Below are 23,588 nucleotides of genomic sequence, written 5' to 3'. Positions count from 1 at the left end.
CTCTCTCCCCGTGGTCGCGTGGATTTTTTTCCCCTCCACGTGTAGAATCGTCACGCGTTCACGGTATATGGCTGCTATAAATTCCCACGCGATAAGCCACTTCGTTGTCCTACCACGTGTGGCCCAGGTCGCTGCGTAGGTCAGCTGGGCCTTAACTGGTGACAAAAAAAAGTGAAAATAGTTTATAGTTTAAAAAAGTTTTCAAACAGTTCATAGTCTATCCCGCGGGCGAGCCTGCAGCCACGATATCCCGACGCTCCAGAACGCCGCCACCGCTGATGCCGACGCCGACGACCTGGGGCCGAGACAGAATGACGCGCGAGAGGAGAGACGAGTCGAGAGGAGAGGGACATTTAAGGTGCACTCACTCACTCACTCTGAGCCGATTGCGAGAAGGCAAATTAAAGGTACCTTTAACCCCCTCCCCCCTACCCACACTACTCACCACCGGCCGAGGCCGAATGGGGTGGAGCCCAGAGCGCCGGTCAAAGTGGAACTTGGTAATAAATCCTGGGCCTCGGGAGCTGTGTGGTCCGGGTGGTGGCGGTCAGAGGTCACGGCCGGGGGTTCTGGAGGAGATTTCGCAAAATCGACTTAAACCCCCCACCCACACCGCAGCAGACATGACTACTTTACGAGAATTCGTTTTTTTTCCCTTCCGTTGGCCTGTAAATGTATTTGTTTCTCGTTTCGTTGTTTCGGGTCGCAGGGCGTGGCGCGGCGCGCCACTGCGAGAGAGAGTGAGAGAGGGAGAGGTTTATTTTTTATTTTTTTCGTTCTCCTTCAAGGCCCCCCCAAAAAAGAAGGAAGATTTGTATCGGGAGGTTTTTTTGTGTGTTTGTTGTTATTTTGGATGAGTGTGGAGGATTGTCAGAGCAGAATCCAGGCAAGGTAAGGGTGAGTGACGGACACACACACACACGAGTACGTTGAGCTATGCTGAAGCATTTGGACGTTTGTCGAGAGAGAGAGACTACATGCCACGGAAAGATGGTAAAACGCACTTTTTATGGATTTGCCGGTCTTCTTAAAAGCTTTACGCAGCGACAACAGCAACTGGAGAGAGAGAGAGCGAGCCACCCGTAAGTGCACGCTGCTCAACGCGGATTGAATTAAAAAATCAATGCCGTTTGAGAAGTATCCTGCACACTCTATCGGAATGAATTATTAACGATAGCAACCGCGGTGACTCGCGCGCCAGGCAAACAAATAATAACGTCCATCCTATATATAGTTATATAGTGTCTATGGTTATTTAATTTTGGTGGGCGACTGGACGTCTCGTTCGTCGTTGCTGGGATTCTCGAGGTGACCGCTTTTGGGTCGTGCTGTGTGTCGGTCGGTAAGTCATCATCACTCATCATCATCATCATTCATCATCACTCATCATCATCATCATTCATCATCATCACTCATCATCATCATCATTCATCATCACTCATCATCATCATCATTCATCATCATCACTCATCATCATCATCATTCATCATCACTCATCATCATCATCATTCATCATCATCACTCATCATCATCATCACTCATCATCTCTCATCATCATCACTGATCATCATTATCACTCATCATCATCACTCATCATCACTCATCATCATCACTCATCACTGATCATCATAACTCATCATCTCTCATCATCATCACTCATCATTATGACTCATCATCATCACTCATCATCATCACTCATCATCATCACTGATCATCATCACTCATCATCTCTCATCATCATCACTGATCATCATTATCACTCATCATCATCACTCATCATCATCACTCATCATCACTCATCATCATCATCACTGATCATCATCACTCATCATCACTCATCATCATTACTCATCATCATCACTCATCATCATAACTCATCATTATCACTCATCATCATCATAACTCATCATCATCACTCATCATCACTCATCATCATCATCACTGATCATCATAACTCATCATCAGTCATAATCATCATCACTCATCATCATCACTCATCATCATCACCACTCATAATCATCTCTCATCATCAAAACTCATCATCATAACTCATCATCAGTCATCATAACTCATCATCATAACTCATCATCACTCATCATCATCACTCATCATCATCATAACTCATCATCATAACTCATCATCATAACTCATCATTATCACTCATCATCATAACTCATCATCATAACTCATCATCATCATTATCACTCACGAGTCATCATAACTCATCATCATCATAACTCATCATCATCATCATCACTCATCATCACTTATCATTTCTCATCATCATGATAACTCATCATCACTCATCATCATAACTCATCATCATCATCGCTCATCATCATCATAACTCATCATTATCACTCATCATTATCACTCATCATTATCACTCATCATCATAACTCAACATCATCATCACTCATCAGTTATAATCATCATCAGTCATAATCATCATTATCACTCATCATCAGTCATCATCACTCATCATCATCATCACTCATCATCAGTCATAATCATCACTCATAATCATCATTATCACTCATCATCAGTCATCATTATCACTCATCATCATCATCACTCATCATCATCACTCATCATCATAACTCATCATCACTCATCAGTCATAATCATCATCACTCATCATCATCACATCATTATCACTCATCATCATTATCACTCATGAGTCATCACTCACCATAGCTCAGTAGGCCATACCTGCTAAAAAACTAAATAAAAATAAATAGTTCAGTCTGGCCGACCCCAGCTCTCCCTGGCTAAAGTGACGGTGGCTTCAAGCGACGACGACTACGCGTTGTTGGTGCCCTGACTGGTGGACTCTGTACTCACGGATCAGCAGCGTTAGGGCTAAGCGATCAATAGCGATCAGATCGGTCAAGAGCCGCCTTCAGTGTGAATGTTTATCGAGCGCGCGAGAATTGGTGTGTGTGTGTTGATGTGTGTGTGTTGATGTGTGTGTGTGTTGATGTGTGTGTGTGTTGATGTGTGTGTGTGTTGATGTGTGTGTGTTGATGTGTGTGTGTGTTGATGTGTGTGTGTGTCGATGTGGGTGTGTTGATGTGTGTGTGTTGATGTGTAGCGGTTAGCGTGCTGCGCTATGAACCTGGCGACCCGGGTTCGATTCCCGCTCACGGCCAACACCAGTGACGATTATCTGAACCGGTCCCGGGCCTCCCCTAGGTCGACTCAGCCTCAAATGAGTACCTGGTGCGGTGTGTAAACATCGCCACTAGGGAGACAAAGGCGGTCGGGCGTGGTGCTGGCCACCCACCCCCTCGTGTACCGTTTCGGCCTTCATAGGCGCTGCTCGCTAACAGCACTTGCCCCTACAGTCTGTTAAGGCTATATGGGGGATCTTTGTGTGTCGATGTGCGTGTGTGTCGATGTGGGTGTGTTGGCCACCCACCCCCCCCCGTGTGCCGTGCCGGCCTTCTTAGGTGCTACTTGCTAACAGCTAACAGCACTTGCCCCGACAGCCTGTTAAGGCTACACGGTGGCTCTTTGTCTTTGTTGTCGAGAGTCGGAGGGGGTTTCTTTAGACGGTAAGAAGTTCCTGAGCCTCCCACCTGCTGCTCCTTTACAAGGTGGGCCTTACCTGGTGACTTAAAAACAATAGTTTAGTTGTAAATAGTTTTAACTGGACCACCCTGATCTCGAATGCACTTGTAATACAATTTAGGCGCTACAAATTCACCGCACGTATTTTTAAGTTTGACATTGAGCCCTGTGCTGTGATCGAGGGGTGAACAGCTCTGGATAAGGATTCTAAATAGGGAGGGGGAACTTAGGGATCTCACCGGTACCAGTCATATCAACCTGTCAATACCTAAGTTCAATTCCTGGCCGAGACGAACGCGGGTTGGGGTTTAGTTGCGAGCGAGATCTGAACCGGTCCTGACCCCCCCCCACCACCACCAACACGCCAGCCCCGCAACCCCCCCCCCCCCCCACTTCGCAAACCAAACCCCACACCGACCAGCGTGGTGAAGCTACGTTCAAACAACCCCGGACACATCTGTGTGAAAAAAAGGACTTCCTAAGCTCGTAGCGGATTCCTCCAGGACGGTTCTGAACCCTCTTGGACTTGGCACGCACAGCAGCGGATTTGGTGCAGTTCATGGCGACGCGTGTCCACCACGTTTGTGCCACTGTTAGAGCGGCTGTGGGAGCGAGCTGGATAGTGTGCGGCGGTGGTGACGGCGGTGGTGACAGTGGTTGTGCATGCTGGGGAGCGGTGGTGCAGCGGTCAGCGCTGCGCGGCGCCACGAACCCGCCGTCCCGAGTTCGATTCCCGCTCACGGCCGCCAAACACCGGCGACGATTATGTGAACCGGTCCCCGGGCCTCCCCCTAGGTCGACTCGGCCTCAAATGAATACCTGGTGCGGTGTGTTGTAAACATCGCCACTGGGGGGAGACAAAGGCGGGCGGGCAGGTGCTGACCGCCCACGCGCCCTCGTGTGCCGTGCCGGCTCTTCGTAGGCGCTGCTCGCGAACAGCGCTTGCCCCTACAGCCTTGTTAGAGCCGCACGGGGGTGCATTACAGGTGGACATTATTATTATTATTACCATCTTCTCGTGTCCTCAGAGAGGGTCGCGCGCGTGCGCCTTGAGAGGGTCGCGCGGGCGCGCGCGTGCGGGGTCAAAGTGCGAGTAGGAGGAGGCGCGCCACGGGGTTACCTGGCGCCTCGGCAGCAGCTGACCCGACTCGATTTTAACTTTTATAATATTCACATTATGGTTAAGTGTAAATATATATATACAGGGCTAAAGAGATGCAGTGTTGTTAGTTATAGATGTGTACACATCTTGTATATACACGGTATACGACGTGCTTAATAATGAACACTGGTATTTAGCTAAGGTGCACGTGTTCCAACTGATTTGACTCATAGTATTAAGGTTAACATTTCGGCCACGTTTCTCCATTGTAATAAGTGTTCGTGGCGACGAGAGTTTTGGTTTATATTTCCTTGGAGACTCTCAATTTAGTCTCAAGAGTCAATTGTTTTCACCAGGGTCTTGCTACAAATTCTGTGGGGTCTGTGTTTAAATATCGGACGGTTGTGGGGCTTTGAGCGAGAGGGAACCCAGAGAAAACGGACACACGGACTAGTGGGTTGACACTAATGCAATATATTCACAGAAAAACCACGGCCACTTAAATCAATGTTTACCCTTGCACAACAGAGACAAAGATTCCCCACCCCCTCCGCCCATGTAGCCTGAACAGACTGTCGGGGCAAGTGCTGTTAATAGCGAGTAGCACCTGTGAAGGCCAGGGGCAGGGCACACAAGGGGGTGAGGTGACCAGCGAACACACCCGGGCAGCCTTTGTTCCAATCGTTGGCGATCGTTACACACACCACCACGCACTGTAACTCAATTGAGGCTGAGTCGGCCTTGCGGAGGCCCGGGACCGGTTCGGAGAGAATCGTCACTGGAGTCTGTGTCCTTGAGCGGGAATCGAACTCGGGTCGCCGGGTTCGCCGTGCAGTGCGCTAACCGCTGCGCCACCCACCCCTCGCTCCGCCCGGTACACAACACAACACACACACTGTGTAACAACAACAGAGGTACATTAGTAATTCCCCACTATTTACCGAGGAAGCGTGCATCTCAAAACCTTATTGTTTCGAGAGGGCCCCGGCTAATTTGAGATGTTTGGCCGATTTTAATTAATGCGTTGGGGGTTTAAAAAAATAAAAAATTGGCTGCTCGTGGAATTAAATCTGAGAACCCAGAGACAACGCCCAGTATGCATCCCCAGAGGGGGGGGGGGCACTCAAACGCACCCCCACCCATACACATGGATTCACGAATCTGATGTTTCACCGAAATTTTGGTAGATCCAAGTCACCCACCTTGGTTATTCCCATACAGCCTCCCTATCTAACTGGGGGGAAGGGGGTGGGGCGCCGTGGTGGCTAGGAGATGTTAACTACCTCGCCTGGTGTACAGGAGGTCGTGGGTCCGATGCCAACCCTGCCGCCTGCTGCTGTATATTTTGAGTTTACGTGTCTCTCTCTCTCTCATCATCATCACGGTGGCTAGGAGATGTTAACTACCTCGCCTGGTGTACAGGAGGTCGTGGGTCCGATGCCGACCCTGCCACCTGCTGCTGTATATTTGAATATTACACGTCTCGCTCTCTCCCCGTGGTCACGTGGATTTTTCTCCGGGTCCTCCGGTTTTTCTCTTCCACATTTAGAATTAACATCACGCATTTAGAGTATTTGACTGCTGTACATTTCCACGTGATAAGCCACTTTATTCAGCTATCATTTGTGGCCAGGTCGCTTCTGAAAAGTAGCTATAGAGTATAGTCCAGTGGGCCTTACCTGGTAAAATAAAAATACAGTATTTTGTAGTTTTAACTGCGTACTGACCAGGCTCAAATTAGCTGAGCTTGTGAGATATTAACACGATTGGGCAAAATCACGGCAATTTTACGGGAATTAAACGGTAGTTGTATACTGGCATTTGTTCAATCCACTGCTGGATGATTGCATGTATACCAGGCGAGGTTGTTAACATCTCACCACCGCCTGTTAAGGACAGCACCACGCCCAGCGCAGCCGGAGTGAGGTGCGGGTGTTGACTCAGCGAGCCCGCCACGTGCGTTTACACACACAGAGTTTACACACACACAGGGTTTACACACATACAGGGTTTACACACACACACACAGGGTTTACACACACAGGGTTTACACACACACAGGGTTTACACACACACAGGGTTTACACACACACAGGGTTTACACACACAGGGTTTACACACACACAGAGTTTACACACACACACAGGGTTCACACACACACACAGGGTTTACACACACACACGCAGGGTTTACACACACACAGGGTTTACACACACAGAGTTTACACACACACACACAGGGTTTACACGCACACAGGGTTTACACACACAGGGTTTACACACACACACAGGGTTTACACACACACACACAGGGTTTACACACACACAGGGTTTACACACACAGGGTTTACACACACAGGGTTTACACACACAGGGTTTACACACACACAGGGTTTACACACACACACACACAGGGTTTACACACACACAAGGTTTACACACACACAGGGTTTACACACACACACAGGGTTTACACACACAGGATTTACACACACACACAGAGTTTACACACACACACAGGGTTTACACACACAGGGTTTACACACACACAGGGTTTACACACACACACACACACAGGGTTTACACACACACAGGGTTTACACACACAGGGTTTACACACACACACACAGGGTTTACACACACACACAGGGTTTACACACACACAGGGTTTACACACACACAGGGTTTACACACACACACACAGGGTTTACACACACAGGGTTTACACACACACACAGGATTTACACACACACAGGGTTTATACACACACAGGGTTCACACACACAGGGTTCACACACACAGGGTTCACACACACAGAGTACACACACACACAAGGTTTACACACACAGGGTTTACACACACACAGGGTTTACACACACACACAGGGTTTACACACACAGGGTTTACACACACACAGGGTTTACACACACACAGGGTTTACACACACACAGGGTTTACACACACACACAGGGTTTACACACACAGGGTTTACACACACACAGGGTTTACACACACACACAGAGTTCACACACACACACAGGGTTTACACACACACAGGGTTTACACACACACACAGGGTTTACACACACAGGGTTTACACACACACAGGGTTTACACACACACAGAGTTCACACACACACACAGGGTTTACACAGACACACACAGGGTTCACACACACAGAGTACACACACACAGAGTTTACACACACACAAGGTTTACACACACACAGTACACACACACACACAGGGTTTACACACACACACAGGGTTTACACACACACACACACAGGGTTTACACACACACAGGGTTTACACACACACAGTTTACACACACACCCACGTTACACACTCACCACTCAACTACATTTCACACTCACCATTACTACCCCACCACATACTCGCCGTCACCCACTCACCTCCACCACTCAACTAGCTCATACACTCAGCCACATTCACCAGCCACCCATCAACTCTGAACCCTGACCACTCACCCGCACCCTTCACTGACATCACCCAATCAATGACACCTGACCCTCACCCCGCTCCAGCATCAGCCACTCTCATACCTCCACCCCATCCCATCCTCATCACTGACTCGTCCACCTCTGGGCTCCCTCTCCTTCGCAATCCATCCACGCTCCTCACCCACCACTCACACAGCGCGTCGCCAACTCACTGCCCACTCACTGCCCACTCACATCATTTACCTTCACCGCTCACACTTAGCACCAACCCAACAGATGCGTCTCTCCTTCATGTCCCTGTTGATGCATTGCACAAATTCCGATTTTGAATTAACCCCCCCCCCCCCCAAAACAACAACCCACTTGCCACAAAGATAAAGACTCCCCACCCCCCCCCCCCCCCGGGTGTAGCCTACACAGACACGTAGCAAGTTCTGTTGACAAGCGCCTATTTGTTTGTACCGTACGCTGAACTTCTTTCGCACCGTACGTAGCCGACCTATGTAGGAAGACGGAACGCGCGCTGCTGTAGCCAGCAGCTGCTGCCACGCCCGTCCACCTTTGCACCAGGGGGTTGCCACTTTCCACGGGCAAAACCTCAGCCAGCGGCTTGGGTCTCTGATCAAGCAAGGTGCGGGTGTGCTCTCTCTCTCTCTCGCTAGCGTATGGCAAGCATGTGCACCTATTTTGTCTACTTAAGGCAGGTGGGGGGAACCTTTTTTCTTCCAAGGGCCATTTGGATATTTAGAACATCATTCCCGGGCCATACAAAATTATCAACTTAAAAATTAGCCCGTTATATTTGGCGAGGCGTGTGATGATGTTATCTGCTATTGCTGATGTTGTTGCTACTCGCAACTGCTTTTCCAGGTTTGCTCCTAGACTTATTGAATTTCGAGTCCCGCCTGCGGTTGCCTTGGCACGGCCAGAGACCCAAATGATTTTGCGGGCCGGACGTTGCCCACCCCTGACTTAAGGCAAGAAGGTGTGTGGTCATCTGTTTGTATACCCGCTGTTGTGTCTGTGCGTGTGATTCGGCTCACGAACTATTTTGGTCAAAGACAAAAACAGAAATGTCTCTTCTTCTTCTTCGAAAGGTTGATGACCCCTGACCTAGGGGGTGGGGAGGCCTAGGGCTGGGTTCAGATCATGATCAGCGACCGGTCGATGTTAGCCGTGGTCAGGGATCGAACTTTTGGGGCCACCCACGGGATTCGTAGAGTCGTGCGCGAGACTGCTGCGCCGCGCAATTAGGACATCATACAGCGTCTTTACTGTCACACGCGCGTCCTTCATTACAATGAGCTCGAATATCACGCACAGAATCACAGAATTGTACTGGTAGGTACCTCCTGGTTACACCACCCCACAGGGGATTATTGTGTCCGTCCGTCGTGCATCCAAAAATGGGAGTGGTGGGGCTGGGTGGGGAGGGGCTGGTCACCCCGTGGTGCCCTTATAAAGCTCAACGTTTAACCTACTCACGCCGGCTTGTGCCCGCCCTCACAGTCGGGCATATTTGCGGAATACACCACGTGGTGCCGCCGTTGACTCCCTGGCCATTGACCGAGCAACCCAACGTTCCTACCAGCTCCCTCCGCAGGAATGTGTTTAATTCCCCGACTCTCTCAGCGTAATCAATGCCAGATTATCCGAGTAGCAACAGGAGCTAAATATGCTACGGGACCCGCACTTTCAAGGGCCCTGCGCTAAATTATTTCAGGCTATGAATTCCGGTTCAGCGATTCTGCTCTATTACTATAGTACTATACCACCTTCAACTTTGACGAACGACTGGGTTTTTAAGGTTAGCGATTTGTCGTATTATCTGTCTGTTTAGCAAATGAAAAAGTACAATTACTTCACTACGTAAGTTAAAAATGGATGTATTTTTAATATTTATGTTTTTTTTTTAATTTAAGACCCCTTTATAACAAAATGCTACAGGCCCCGCGCCTAGCTTAGTCCGGCACTGAGCGTGATGGGTGACCAACGCTTTGCTGCTCACACGCGGTCCTTTTGATGTCTACAGATGGCCTTTTGCGTGTAAAGTATCGGCGGCTTTATTACCCTCCACATTCCACAGTTATCTTGTGTTACGCGAGCAGACCTCACGCCTAGCAATAAAAAGCTAACACTTTGAAACGCCAAAATACCTTTAAACGTCGGAGCGACGGGGCAAAGGGTCCACGCACGGATTTACTTTTATCTCGATGAAGCTCATCTCACAGCTATGATCTTGATTCGTCACCTCCACCGCATGTAAACACTCAGCAGGCGGCTTCTCTCTCGTTCGTGGTTCCTCATCGTTGGCGTCCTCTCTCACCGAAGACCGTCACTCTCATGGTCCTTTTGACTGTCCCAAGAACAAGAATTCCAATAGGTGACCAAACCATTTCAAGTTCCAGCACCATGGTTTTGGAACAGCCTCGTTTCCTCCCTAAACATCCAGTCACGGACTAAGCTAGTTCGGGGCCTGTAGCATATGTTATAATGGGGCCCTAAATTAAAAACAAAAACACTTAAATATTGCAACAAATTTTTATCTTCTTGGTTCTTTCGGTAAAGTCACCACGTAGAATGGAAATAAAATAATAAAGATAAAACATAATAAAATAAAATTCTCACGACGTTTCGGCCACAACACAAGTAGCCTTCCTCAGGTGAAGAAACAGAACTGTCGGGAAGGCAGCGCTTTAGTGAGCGCTTCAGTGAGCGCTGTCGTCCCAACAGTTCTGTTTCTTCACCTGAGGAAGGCTACTTGTGTTGTGGCCGAAACGTCGTGAGAATTTTATTTTATTATGTTTCATTTTTATTATTTTATTTCCATTCTACGTAGTGACTTTACCGAAAGAACCAAGAAGACGAATCCCTGCAGTCACGAAAGCTTTAAATCGAAACCAATTTTTTAACTTGCATTTTAAAGTAATTGTATTTTTCAATTGCTATACAGCCAGATAATACGACAAATCGCTAACCTTAAACACCCAATCGTTCGTAAAAGTTGAAGGCGGTATAGTACTATAGTAATAGAGCAAGTGCAGAATCACTGAACCGGAATTGATAGCTTGAAAGCATTTAGCGCGGGGCCCTTGAAAGTGCGGGGCCCGTGGCTACTACAAATGTAGCGACTTTCATCCTTACCCATGTATCGATGGACACATTTTACAAGCTACTGAGTTTGCGAGATCGGGCAGTGCATTCTGGGTGGGGTCGTTAGCGGTGAGGATTTTGATTTCGATTGCGATCCCCCCCACGTGCCGTTAACCTCCGAGTCGGCCTCGAGTTGTCAACGGGAGGCGACCGATTGAGATCTGATGGACGGAGACTCGGCAATGATTCTGACCCCCTGTTGATGAAACTGAGCGGTCACCGACTTTGTGAGGTTGTTGTTCTATAGCTCGGACAGCTGCTGCTCGTTTGACAAACAAGCCAACAAGGGTTGGGTAAAAAATCAGCAGCATCGATGAAACTATCGTGGCTCGTGATCGGCCGCGATTTAATCCACTGCTGGATGATGACCTCCAAAAGCCGATACCTGTGGTGTAACACAGACATTCCTAATGAAGGAAAATGTGTCTTTAACACATCGCAACCCGACACAGCCAATTAGTAAAGGTTTGTCGTGACAATTAGTGATCTTCTTCAGCACCACCGGTTGTGTGATATTTCGCTGGTGATTACAACAACAACAATCAGTTTCATCAGGCATATTTGTCAGAATTGGCGATTCCCCAAGCATCACCGACGATTGGAGGGATTATTCTTCCCCGAATTTTTTATTATTATTATTATCAATCCGCTGCTGGATGAAGGTCTCCCGAAAGCCCTTGCATCATATTTTCACCACCCCCTTACTTTGTAGACCCCTTTCAAGTCAAATCAACGCATTTGGGAAAACGGTGTCACTGTGTAAACTGTGAGTGAATAATCAGTATATCAAGCGTTCGCCTGCATTGTATAATAACAATAATAATGGCATTTGACCAGGAAAGCCTCACCGAATTTCAAGGCTGCTTTTTGTATTTACCTTCCAGAGTGCCCTGTTCTACAGGGTGGTCCAAATGTCTTGTGGCTCCCCCCCCCTGGCCCCCACCATTTAAATATCTAAAACTTTATTTAAAAAAAATAAAAGTGAGGCTTATTTACAACAAAAAATGATTATGTTAAAGTAAAACAAAAAATGTTATGGATCAACTAATTGGGGCGTCACAAGACATCTGGACCAGCCTGTTGTACATCGGTTGGATGTTTGGCCAAACTCCCAGGATATGAGAGCGTTCAGGCGGGGCGCCCAAAACTACTTCACCAGTTGGACTGGGACTGCTTCGCACTCGCCAGGTTTCCGTTCCGCCGGCAACTCGCGCTGCGGCTTATCCGGACGTTTGGGTGGCACCGCCGATTTGCCCCACAAGCCCTCGACAGGAAAAAAGGGGGAAATGAGACGAGATGAAGGATAAGCCACTCCTCCGATAACCACGACCGATTACCGGGGCCTTGAGGAGAGCCTTCTTGCGGCACGATGATAACCATCTCATTACCATCGCGCAAACTCCGGCCATCCTCGCGGCGGCGGCGGCGGCGGCGGTTGGCCGGCCGCCGAGCGAAGACGGCGCCCGGTGCCATCGCGCGGCGCTTTCGGGCGCGCGCTTCTGCCGCTCTCCGGAACGCTCTTCCTTACCGGCTTTTTGGAAGCCGGTGGAGCTGCGCGCTTTGAAATCATTTTGAAGATTGAAAACGCACGTACATATCCGGTTGGGTACAGGGGGCTCAAGCAGGGCTAGCCTTTTCGGTGAGTTTCAATCGGACGCCGCGAATTAAGTGATTCGTCCAATGTTTTTTTTTTTTGCGATCATAAGCGTCATGAGTTCTTCGTCATCACGATCCATGGGGCCAAGATAGCCCGTGGGTGCCCACTGAACATGTCGTCATTTGTTTCCACTGTCCTCTCTCTTGTCTTGCTCCAACACGCTCAAGCGGTGCCACATCGTGCTGGCACCAATCTCTTGTGTCGCTGTTCTCCGGTCTTCCTCTCTTTTTCCGGTTCCATCCATTTTTCCGGACAACACACTTTAAACTTTCCTGTTATCCATCCTACATACATCCATTATAAAAGCCCGCAATTACGTTTGTCCATCAACTAAATGATAAAAGCCCTTCAGAAGGCCTGAATCAAAAAGTTGAAAGAAGTGGACCTCCACCCCACCCCACCCCCCCAAGATGTGGGGGTAAAAAGTTGATCAAACAGGTTTACAACAATTGTCGACCCACGCAAAATATTAATGTGTTTTTTAAACACCCCACTTAAAAGTCAGTAGTGTCTACTATCTACTGACTCTATACACACCTACACACCCTACATACAATAGTCAGTAGTGTCTACTATCTACTGACTCTATATACACCTACACACCCCACATACAATGGTCAGTAGTGTCTACTATCTACTGACTCTATATACACCTACACACCCCACTTAAAAGTCAGTAGTGTCTACTATCTACTGACTCTATACACACCTACACACCCCACATACAATAGTCAGTAGTGTCTACTATCTACTGACTCTATATACACCTACACACCCCACATACAATAGTCAGTAGTGTCTACTATCTACTGACTCTATATACACCTACTCACCCTACGTACAATAGTCAGTAGTGTCTACTATCTACTGACTCTATATACACCTACATACCCCACATACAATAGTCAGTAGTGTCTACTATCTACTGACTATATATACACCTACACACCCCACATACAATAGTCAGTAGTATCTGCTATCTATTGACTATATATACACCTAGACACCCTACATACAATAGTCAGTAGTATCTACTACCTACTGACTCTATATACACCTACACACCCCACATACAATAGTCAGTAGTGTCTACTATCTACTGACTATATATACACCTACACACCCCACATACAATAGTCAGTAGTGTCTACTATCTACTGACTATATATACACCTAGACACCCCACATACAATAGTCAGTAGTGTCTACTATCTACTGACTATATACACACCTACACACCCTACATACAATAGTCAGTAGTGTCTACTATCTACTGACTATATATACCTACACACCCCACATACAATAGTCAGTAGTGTCTACTATCTACTGACTATATATACACCTACACACCCCACATACAATAGTCAGTAGTGTCTACTATCTACTGACTATATATACACCTAGACACCCCACATACAATAGTCAGTAGTGTCTACTATCTACTGACTATATACACACCTACACACCCCACATACAATAGTCAGTAGTATCTACTATCTACTGACTATATACACCTACACACCCTACATACAATAGTCAGTAGTGTCTACTATCTACTGACTATATACACCTACACACCCCACATACAATAGTCAGTAGTATCTACTATCTACTGACTATATATACACCTACTCACCCCACATACAATAGTCATTAGTGTCTACTATCTACTGACTATATACACCTACACACCCCACATACAATAGTCAGCACTATCTAGCAGTATCTACTACTGACTCTACAATAGATACTACTGACTCTACAATAGAGTCAGTAGTATCTACTGACTCTATTGTAGTATCTGCACACAATGCGGTCGAGGTGGGGGAATAAGAGGACATGTGGCGCAAAGCGCCGAGAAGCCCCCTACGTGGGAGATATAAGAAGGTGGCCAGAGGCTGTCGAATTACCGTGTCCACATCGGCATCACTGCCGGCATCATCAGGTCCTCTTGTCCGTGCAAACCTTTTTTTCCTTCTACGTTGGTCACCCTTTGGATCCATTTCAGTTCAGCTGTGGGTAATCAACGTTTACGTTTACAGGGGTCTTTATGTTTTTCGTGTAAGCAGGTGAGAACTCGCAGAGACCGGGATATAGTCTCGTTGGCGATTGCGACTGACTGACCCTGGTGCAGCAAAATGACAAAAGCGACAAAGTATAAGAGCAATGTGCAACAATTAAGGGGATAGACATCGGGGCACAAATATCTGCAATACGGATGAAAACGCGCACGCAAGTGAAGTTGTCGTTTTCAAAATTGCTTCGAGAAAGCGTCGCAGGAATGAAACTGAATTGTGGAACTATGAGGGTGCGTTGAGAGTGCTGATTGCACTCGTCTGAAGACGACAAGGATTTATATTCGTGAGCGGTTTGGTTGGAATGGGTGTGTGTCGCATGGCAGTGCAAAGTTATGAAGACGCGGTACTGTGTGTGTGTGTGCAATACCTTCATATTTAAACTAAAAACTATTAAAACGTTTGTTTATATTTTACCAGGTAAGGCCCACTTGAGCTACATAGCTCTTTTTCAGAAGTCACCTGGCCACAAATTACAGCTCAACGAAATAGTAAAGTGGCTCATGTGGAAATGTATAGCAGTAGTCAAATACTCACGGTTCTAAGTGGTTCTACATGTGGAGGGAAAAACCGGAGGCCCCGGAGAAAAAAAATCCATGCAACCACATGGATAGAGACAAGCAAACTCCAAATATACAGCAGCGGGCGTCAGGGTGGGGATCGAACCCACGACCTCCTGTACACCAGGCGAGGTAGTTAACATCTCCTAGCCACCGTGATGATGAGAGAGAGAGACACGCAAACTCCAAATATACAGCAGCGGGCGTCTGGGTGGGGATCGAACCCACGACCTCCTGCATGCAAGGCGAGGTAGTTAATATCTCATAATTTGGAGAAAAAAAACACACAGCAGTGTCACCCCCTACTGGCAGACTATATAAGTGTCTGAAACATAGTGCCATCGCGATAGCCCTTTTGCTGTAACGGCACAAATACGAAATTAACTGAATCATTGTGGGGCAAATACAGGCAACGGGAGCAGTGGCCATTGCCTCTGTGGGCGTTGCTAGTGGCCGGGTGGGCGTGGCTACGTAACAATTGGGCGTGGCTGATGGAGGCCATTGTTGTCCTTTCCCCGTACCTCCGGTCAGCATGGTTGGCTACATATGGTGCAAAAGAAATTCAACATTCTGTACACTCCACGACTATATACTTCACTACTACACATTACACTACACTAAATTGAAAACCCATTTCTTTAGAACTGCTTTTTGTGTTTAGTTTGTTGTCCTTCCGCACCTCCAATTAGCACGGTTGGCTACGTACGGTGCAATAGAAGTTCAACACATTGGCAGTCATCGACTTACGAACACAATTAATTCCTGATAGCCGTTTGTAAGTCGGAACATAGCAATGCACTGTATTTAAATGCCCATACGGTTGGTGTGAGAAGCATTGTTAAACTCACGACTTAGAAGAAATATTGTACATTTGCATGGTTTGTAAGCGGAGGTGTTCGTAAGTCGGGTGTTCGTAAGTGCAGGTGTTCGTAAGTCGGGTGTTCGTAAGTGTAGATGTTCTTAAGTCGGGTGTTCGTAAGTGTAGATGTTCTTAAGTCGGGTGTTCACAAATCGGGTGTTCATTAGTGCAGGTGTTCGTAAATCGGGTGTTCGTAAGTCGATGACTGCTTGCATGTATACACACGCACATAGTCTGGCAGCCCTCAGCGTGCGCCGGTTGAGCCCCCCAGAAATTTCGGCAGCTTCATCGCCCCCCCCCCCCCCACTCTCCCCCTTCTCGGTTCCCCCCCCCTACCTCCCCCACCGCCAGATGTCATGGCGCCCCCAATACCGCAGCTCCAAGTTCCGGCACGTGTTCGGCCGTCCGGCCAAGCATTGCTACGACAGCGTGCCCATCACGCGCAGCGTGCACGACAACCACTTCTGCGCCGTCAACCCCCGCTTCCTCGCCGTGGTGACCGAGTGCGCCGGCGGCGGCGCCTTCCTGGTGCTGCCGCTCCAGCAGGTGGGTCACTCGCGCCCGGCGCCTACGTCGCCCGCCATCGCCGGCACCGGCGCTGGCACTGCTCTGCCGTCACCGACGTCACCGTCGTCGTCACGATCACCGTCGTTGCTCTGCCGTCACCGACGTCATCGTCGCCGGCACGATCACCGTCGTTGCTCGACCATCGGCGTCGTCGTCACGATCACTGTCATTGTTCTACCATCAGCGTCGTCGTCACGATCACTGTCATTGTTCTACCATCACCGTCGTTGTAACGATCACTGTCATTGTTCTACCATCACCGTCATCGTCACGATCACTGTCATTGCTCTACCATCACCGTCGTTGTAACGATCACTGTCATTGTTCTACCATCACCGTCGTCGTCACAATCACTGTCATTGTTCTACCATCAGCGTCGTCGTCACGATCACTGTCATTGTTCTACCAACATTATTGGCGTCATCATCATCGTCACGATCACTGTCATTGCTCTATCGTCATCATCATCGCCATCATCACCACCATGACCCATCACAATCATCGTCGCTGCCACCATCACCGTCACATCACCACCTCCGCAATAGCTGTCATCAGAATCAGAATATATATTTACACTGGAGGAATCCGATGAGCTATAAAGCTCTTCAGCACAGATGTTCAGTAGGGACAGGTCAGAACGTTACAACAACAAACAATACAAAAACACGGGTAGGAGCACAAAGTAAAGGAAATGTAATTGCAATCATTCTAGGTGCCATGGTGGCCTGTTACACAGGAGCCCATGGGTTCGATCCCGGCCCTGACAACGCCGCCTGTATATATGGAGCTTGCGCGTCTCTCTCGCTGTCCCCGCGTGGATTTTTCTCCCGAGTCCTCCGGCTTTTCCCTCCACATTTAGAATCAACGTCGCGCGTTTAGAGTAAATGGCTGCTCTACATTTCCACGTGACAAGCCGCTTCGTTGAGCGATCATTTGTCATCGCCAGGTCGCTTCCGAAAAAGAGCTTCATAGCTCAGTGGGGCCTTACCTGGTGAAATAAAAACAAATTAAATAGTTTAATGATTTAGTTCAGCACATCTGGCTCAACCAGCTCGGTGCAAAATGACAGCTGCTGCTCTTCGCCAACAGTCAGCCGCACGAAGGGGGAGACTGCAATAGCACAACAAGTTGGGTAAAATACTTAACACAAACAAAAAGAGAAACAACAGTGGCAACACTGGAGTGCGCACGAAAGTCACTTGGAAGTACGTTCCATCGCACCCCCCGCTCATTAACCAAGCCACACAGCCCCTGGACATGTGGGCCCGCGAGTGGTAAAATTAAAAAAAAGTCAAAAAAATATCTGCCAAAAAATCATCCCCTTCCCCCGCTCATTACCATACGTGGATGGGGCGGTAGACTCTTCACCCTCCTCCCCGTTTGACTGTTACCCCCCCTGAATGGATCGATCGTGATGGGTCTGCGCACCTCCTGGATGTCTTTGCCTGGTTGATTTTGTTTTGTGTTTTTTTCGCACATCGTCACGGCCTTAAGTATTCAACGAAAGCCTTGAAAAATAGAATAGTTTAGTCTTTTTAAACAGCGGAGTTCATTCTCACGAGCGGTTTGTTGTCATGGTCGTCTTTGTCGCGTGTGTGTGTGTGTGTGGTGTGCCCAGACGGGCAAGGTGGACCCGCACTACCCGCGCGTGTGCGGGCACCAGGCCATCGTGCTGGACATCAAGTGGAGCCCCTTCAACGACTTCATCATCGCCTCGGCCTCTGACGACGCCACGGTGAGCGGCGTGCAAAAAATCCTCGTCGCTGACGACAAAAAAAATACACAAAGACACAAGCAACACATGCACCAGCTCGGACACGTTCGTCGATAGCAGCGCTGCGCGTCGCCTTAAAAGGAGAAAAAACCCCGCAAAAAATGACATCATAGGCGACGTTTTTGTCGTGTTGGGCAATGGCCCTCCGTGGTAGCAACAACAATAAAGTCAACTTGTAACGGCGCGCAAGGTGTTCACTCCTCGCTCACGGTTGGGGGCCGCATTCACTTACGTCCTCACGCGCGGTGTTGTTGTTGAGCCAACCTGTAGCTCGGCGTTCTTCTTCATTGCAAGGCCACCGTAGGGCCACTGACGGCCCCTGGTGGCCTTTAGCACGGCCCCTGACGTGCGCCCCCCCCCACCCCCCCTACGTCAATGCACAAAAAGTCAAAAACACCCCCCCCCATCGTCATCATCGTGCTGCTGTCACAAACCAAACAATGGTTTAAAATAATGTGTGGCGGCCCCTCACGCCGCTGTAGTTTGTGATTGTTCACTGCGCTAATATGCCACCGCCAAGGCAAGCAGCAGCAGCGGCGGCGGCGGCGGAATCGCCAACAACATTCGTTTAAATCTTCGTCTTCTTCTCGACGCTCACCTCGTTCGCGACACGGATGCATACCCACGCAGGCTCGCTGTCGCCAGCGTCCGCTGATTGAAATCTCCACGCCAGCCGGACGCCTGCGATCGGTCGGAACGTCCGGCGAACGCGTTCCCTCGTGAACCGGTGATTCACAGTCGGCGTTTTGGCGTCGGGCCGCGGGAACGATCCGCGGGCATTTTTGTTTGCTATCGTGAAACCCTCGCCCCGCCATCACCACCAGCCGCCACTGCCACCGCCGCTGCTTAACCCGACAAACCGCTAAGCAACCTACACAGGAACTATCATTCATGTGAGTGTTACCGTGGTGTGATGCTCACGCGTGTAACCGCGGTGTGACGCTCACACGCACGTGCCCGTGGCGTGACACTCATGCACGTGACCACGGTGTGACGCTAAGGTGTGTGACCACGGTGTGACGCTCACACGCACGTGCTCGTGGTGTGACACTCACGCGCGTGACCGCGGTGTGACGCTAAGGTGTGTGACCACGGTGTGACGCTAAGGTGTGTGACCACGGTGTGACGCTCACACGCACGTGCTCGTGGTGTGACACTCACGCGCGTGACCGCGGTGTGACGCTAAGGTGTGTGACCACGGTGTGACGCTAAGGTGCGTGACGGCTCTGTAACATTCAAGGGCGCTGCCTTGCCCTGTTCCTGCACAAACACCCTTGGACCGTGCGCACACCTGCACCGTACACGTTGTGTATTTTATGATTGCTTGTGCGCGGCGACATTACGCGTCAACGCCGCGCCACCTGACACCCCGGGATGCACGAGGCGGTTCCATCTCAAGGGATTCGTCGAGGTGGAATATTTTAACAACTGAAATCAATGATGCTAGTTTCACTCCCGGCCGCCGGTGCGGAAAGCTACTGAGCTCGATTTGTTTGCGAACAACTCTAGCTCATCTTCTGGGTTCTTTCGGTAAAGTCACCACGTAGAATGGAAATAAAACAATAAAAATGAAACATAATAAAACAATAAAATACAATTCTCACGACGTTTCGGCCTCAACACAAGTAGCCTTCTTCAGGTGAAGAAACAGGTCTGTCCAGAAGACAGCGCTTGGACAGACCTGTTTCTTCACCTGAAGAAGGCTACTTGTGTTGTGGCCGAAACGTCGTGAGAATTTTATTTAATTATGTTTTATTTTTATTTTATTATTTCCCTTCTACGTGTCGACTTTACCGAAAGAACCATGAAGATGAATCCCTGCAGTCACGAAAGCTTCAAATCGAAATTTAACTCTAGCTCACGTAAATCCATCTCCAGTCGTGATGGGAACCCCCCCGGGAATGTCTATCTGCGATGGGGGCAACAACAACAAAAACAGGCGAAAAAATAAATCAGCACCCTTCATGTAGCTATTCCTCCACACACAAGTCTTCTTTACACATGCACGCACGTTAAACTTCTTTCGCGCCGTACGCAGCCAACCGTGTTCATTGGAGGCCCGGGGGAAGTTCACTACTTTAGCCCACCGGTGTGTAAATGTTGTGGATTCACTCTTCAACACACCGGTGGGCTGAAGTAGTAAGCTATTTGGCGTTTTGTTAACGTGACACTTTTTTGTTACTGATTGGCCGTGTCGGGTGGTGGAGGGTTGCGACACATTTATAAATAACGCGATCTAACCCGATTTTTTTTATATATATAGTGAATTTAACTTGACTACAAACCGCCGAGATCAATTCCATCCTGGCAGCAGAAAAAACCTCGGTGGAATAGAGCCACGTCAAGGTCAGATACCCTGGGCAGGTCGACTCACCCTCCCGCCTTGCCCAACCCCTGCCGCCGCTCATCACCACCACTCACCGCCGTGCGTGTGCGGCGTGTGTGTGGTGTGTGACGTGTGTGGCGTGTGTGACGTGTGTTTGACGTGTGTGACGTGTGTTTGACGTGTGTGACGTGAGTTGTGTGTGTGGTGTGTGTGACGTGTGTGGTGTGTGTGGTGTGTTTGACGTGAGTGGTGTGTATGGTGTGTGTGACGTGTGTTTGACGTGAGTGGTGTGTATGGTGTGTGTGACGTGTGTGGCGTGTGTGACGTGTGTTTGACGTGTGTGGCGTGTGTGACGTGTGTTTGACGTGTGTGGCGTGTGTGGTGTGTGTGGTGTGTGTGACGTGTGTTTGACGTGTGTGGCGTGTGTGGCATGTGTGACGTGAGTGACATGTGTGTGACGTGTGTGACGTGAGTGACGTGTGCGTGACGTGTGTGACGTGTGTGCAGGTGCGTGTGTGACGTGTGTTACGTGAGTGACGTGTGAGTGACGTGTGTGACGTGTGTGCAGGTGCGTGTGTGGTGTATGTGGTGTGAGTGGTGTGTGACGTGTGTGACGTGAGTGACGTGTGTGACGTGTGTGACGTGTGTGCAGGTGTGTGTGTGGCATGTGTGGTGTGAGCGGTGTGTGTGACGTGTGTGACGTGAGTGACGTGTGAGTGACGTGTGTGACGTGTGTGCAGGTGCGTGTGTGACGTGTGAGTGACATGTGTGATGTGTGTGACGTGAGTGACGTGTGTGTGACGTGTGTGACGTGAGTGACGTGAGTGACGTGTGAGTGACGTGTGTGTGACGTGTGAGTGACGTGTGTGTGACGTGTGTGCAGGTGTGTGTGTGGCGTGTGTGGTGTGAGTGGTGTGTGTGACGTGTGTGACGTGAGTGACGTGTGAGTGACGTGTGTGACGTGTGTGCAGGTGCGTGTGTGACGTGTGAGTGACATGTGTGATGTGTGTGACGTGAGTGACGTGTGTGTGACGTGTGTGACGTGAGTGACGTGTGAGTGACGTGAGTGACGTGTGTGACGTGAGTGACGTGTGAGTGACGTGTGAGTGACGTGTGTGTGACGTGTGTGTGACGTGTGTGTGACGTGTGTGCAGGTGCGTGTGTGGGAGATTCCCGAGGGCGGCCTGCACCAGCAGCTCACCGAGCCGCTGGCCACGCTGCGTGGCCACTCACGCCGCGTCAGCCTCATCGAGTGGCACCCCGTGGCCTCGGGCCTCCTCTTCAGCACCGGCTATGACTGCAAGGTGACGGCACACTCACCGCCATCACTCTCGCCACCGCCATCACCATCAGAACCGCCATCGTCATCATCACTGCCACCGCTGCAATCGCCACCGCTATCACCATCGCAACCGCCATCGCCATCACAACCACCATCGCCATGACCACTGCTATCACCACCGACATCACCACTGCCATCGCTATAACAACCACCATCGCCATCACCATTGTCATCACCGCTGCCATCACCACCGCCATCACCTCCGCCATCGCTACCTCCAGCACCATCACAACCGCCACCACCACAGCCATCGCCATCACAACCGCCATCGCTATCACCACCGCCATCGCTGTGGGGCAATGGAGGCAGCAGGCCCACGCTTTTACAAAACTCAGAGCGTTACCCATTCAGCCCGGCTCGCGTCGACGATTGCTGACCACGCTTCACCAAAACCGCATCGTTGCTCATCCACCGGATCACCAATTTAGCAGAGGATAGTTTTTGCACACGGTGGGTGGGTAGGTGGGGGGCGTCGGTTCGTAAGGAACGGCACCTTGACAGGAGCGAGGGCCCGGGCAGTGGTCACGGTGGCGATGGTGGTGATGGTGGCGACGGTGATGACGGCGGTAACGGTGGTGACGGTGGTGACGGTGGCGACAGTGGTGACGGTGGTGACGATGGCGATGGTGGTGATGGTGGTGACGGTGGCGATGGTGGTGACGGTGGCGATGGTGGCGACGGTGGTGATGGTGGTGACGGTGATGACGGTGGTGACGGTGGTGACGGTGATGACGGTGGTGACGGTGGTGACGGTGATGACGGTGGTGACGGTGGCGACGGTGGTGACGGTGGTGACGGTGATGACGGTGGTGACGGTGGTGACGGTGATGACGGTGGTGACGGTGGTGACGGTGGCGATAGTGGTGACGGTGGTGACGGTGGCGACGGTGGTGACGGTGGTGACGGTGGCGACGGTGGTGACGGTGGTGACGGTGGTGACGGTGGTGACGATGGCGATGGTGGTGATGGTGGTGACGGTGGTGACGGTGATGACGGTGATGACGGTGGTGACGGTGGTGATGGTGGTGACGGTGGCCATGGTGGTGACGGTGGCCATGGTGGTGACGGTGGTGACGGTGGTGACGGTGGCGACGGTGGTGATGGTGGTGACGGTGGCCATGGTGGTGACGGTGGC

General features: G+C 49.8%; 1 protein-coding gene across 1 annotated transcript in view; it reads left to right on the top strand.

Annotated features, from left to right (window-relative positions):
- Window positions 1-23,588, top strand: part of LOC116942072 (coronin-2B-like) — an 86,322-nt gene that overhangs the window by 40,234 nt on the left and 22,500 nt on the right. Inside the window, exons 2-4 of the mRNA XM_032953630.2 lie at window positions 16,796-16,990; window positions 18,630-18,746; window positions 22,266-22,415. Of these exons, the coding sequence (XP_032809521.2) occupies window positions 16,796-16,990; window positions 18,630-18,746; window positions 22,266-22,415 (462 nt within the window). The remainder of the gene's footprint in view (window positions 1-16,795; window positions 16,991-18,629; window positions 18,747-22,265; window positions 22,416-23,588) is intronic.

This window comes from Petromyzon marinus, chromosome 13, assembly GCF_048934315.1.
Source record: "Petromyzon marinus isolate PM22_M1 ecotype Great Lakes invasive population chromosome 13, UKy_Petmar_22M1.pri1.0, whole genome shotgun sequence".
Taxonomy (NCBI): Eukaryota; Metazoa; Chordata; class Hyperoartia; order Petromyzontiformes; family Petromyzontidae; genus Petromyzon; species Petromyzon marinus.
This window is presented reverse-complemented; position numbering and strand designations above follow the sequence as displayed.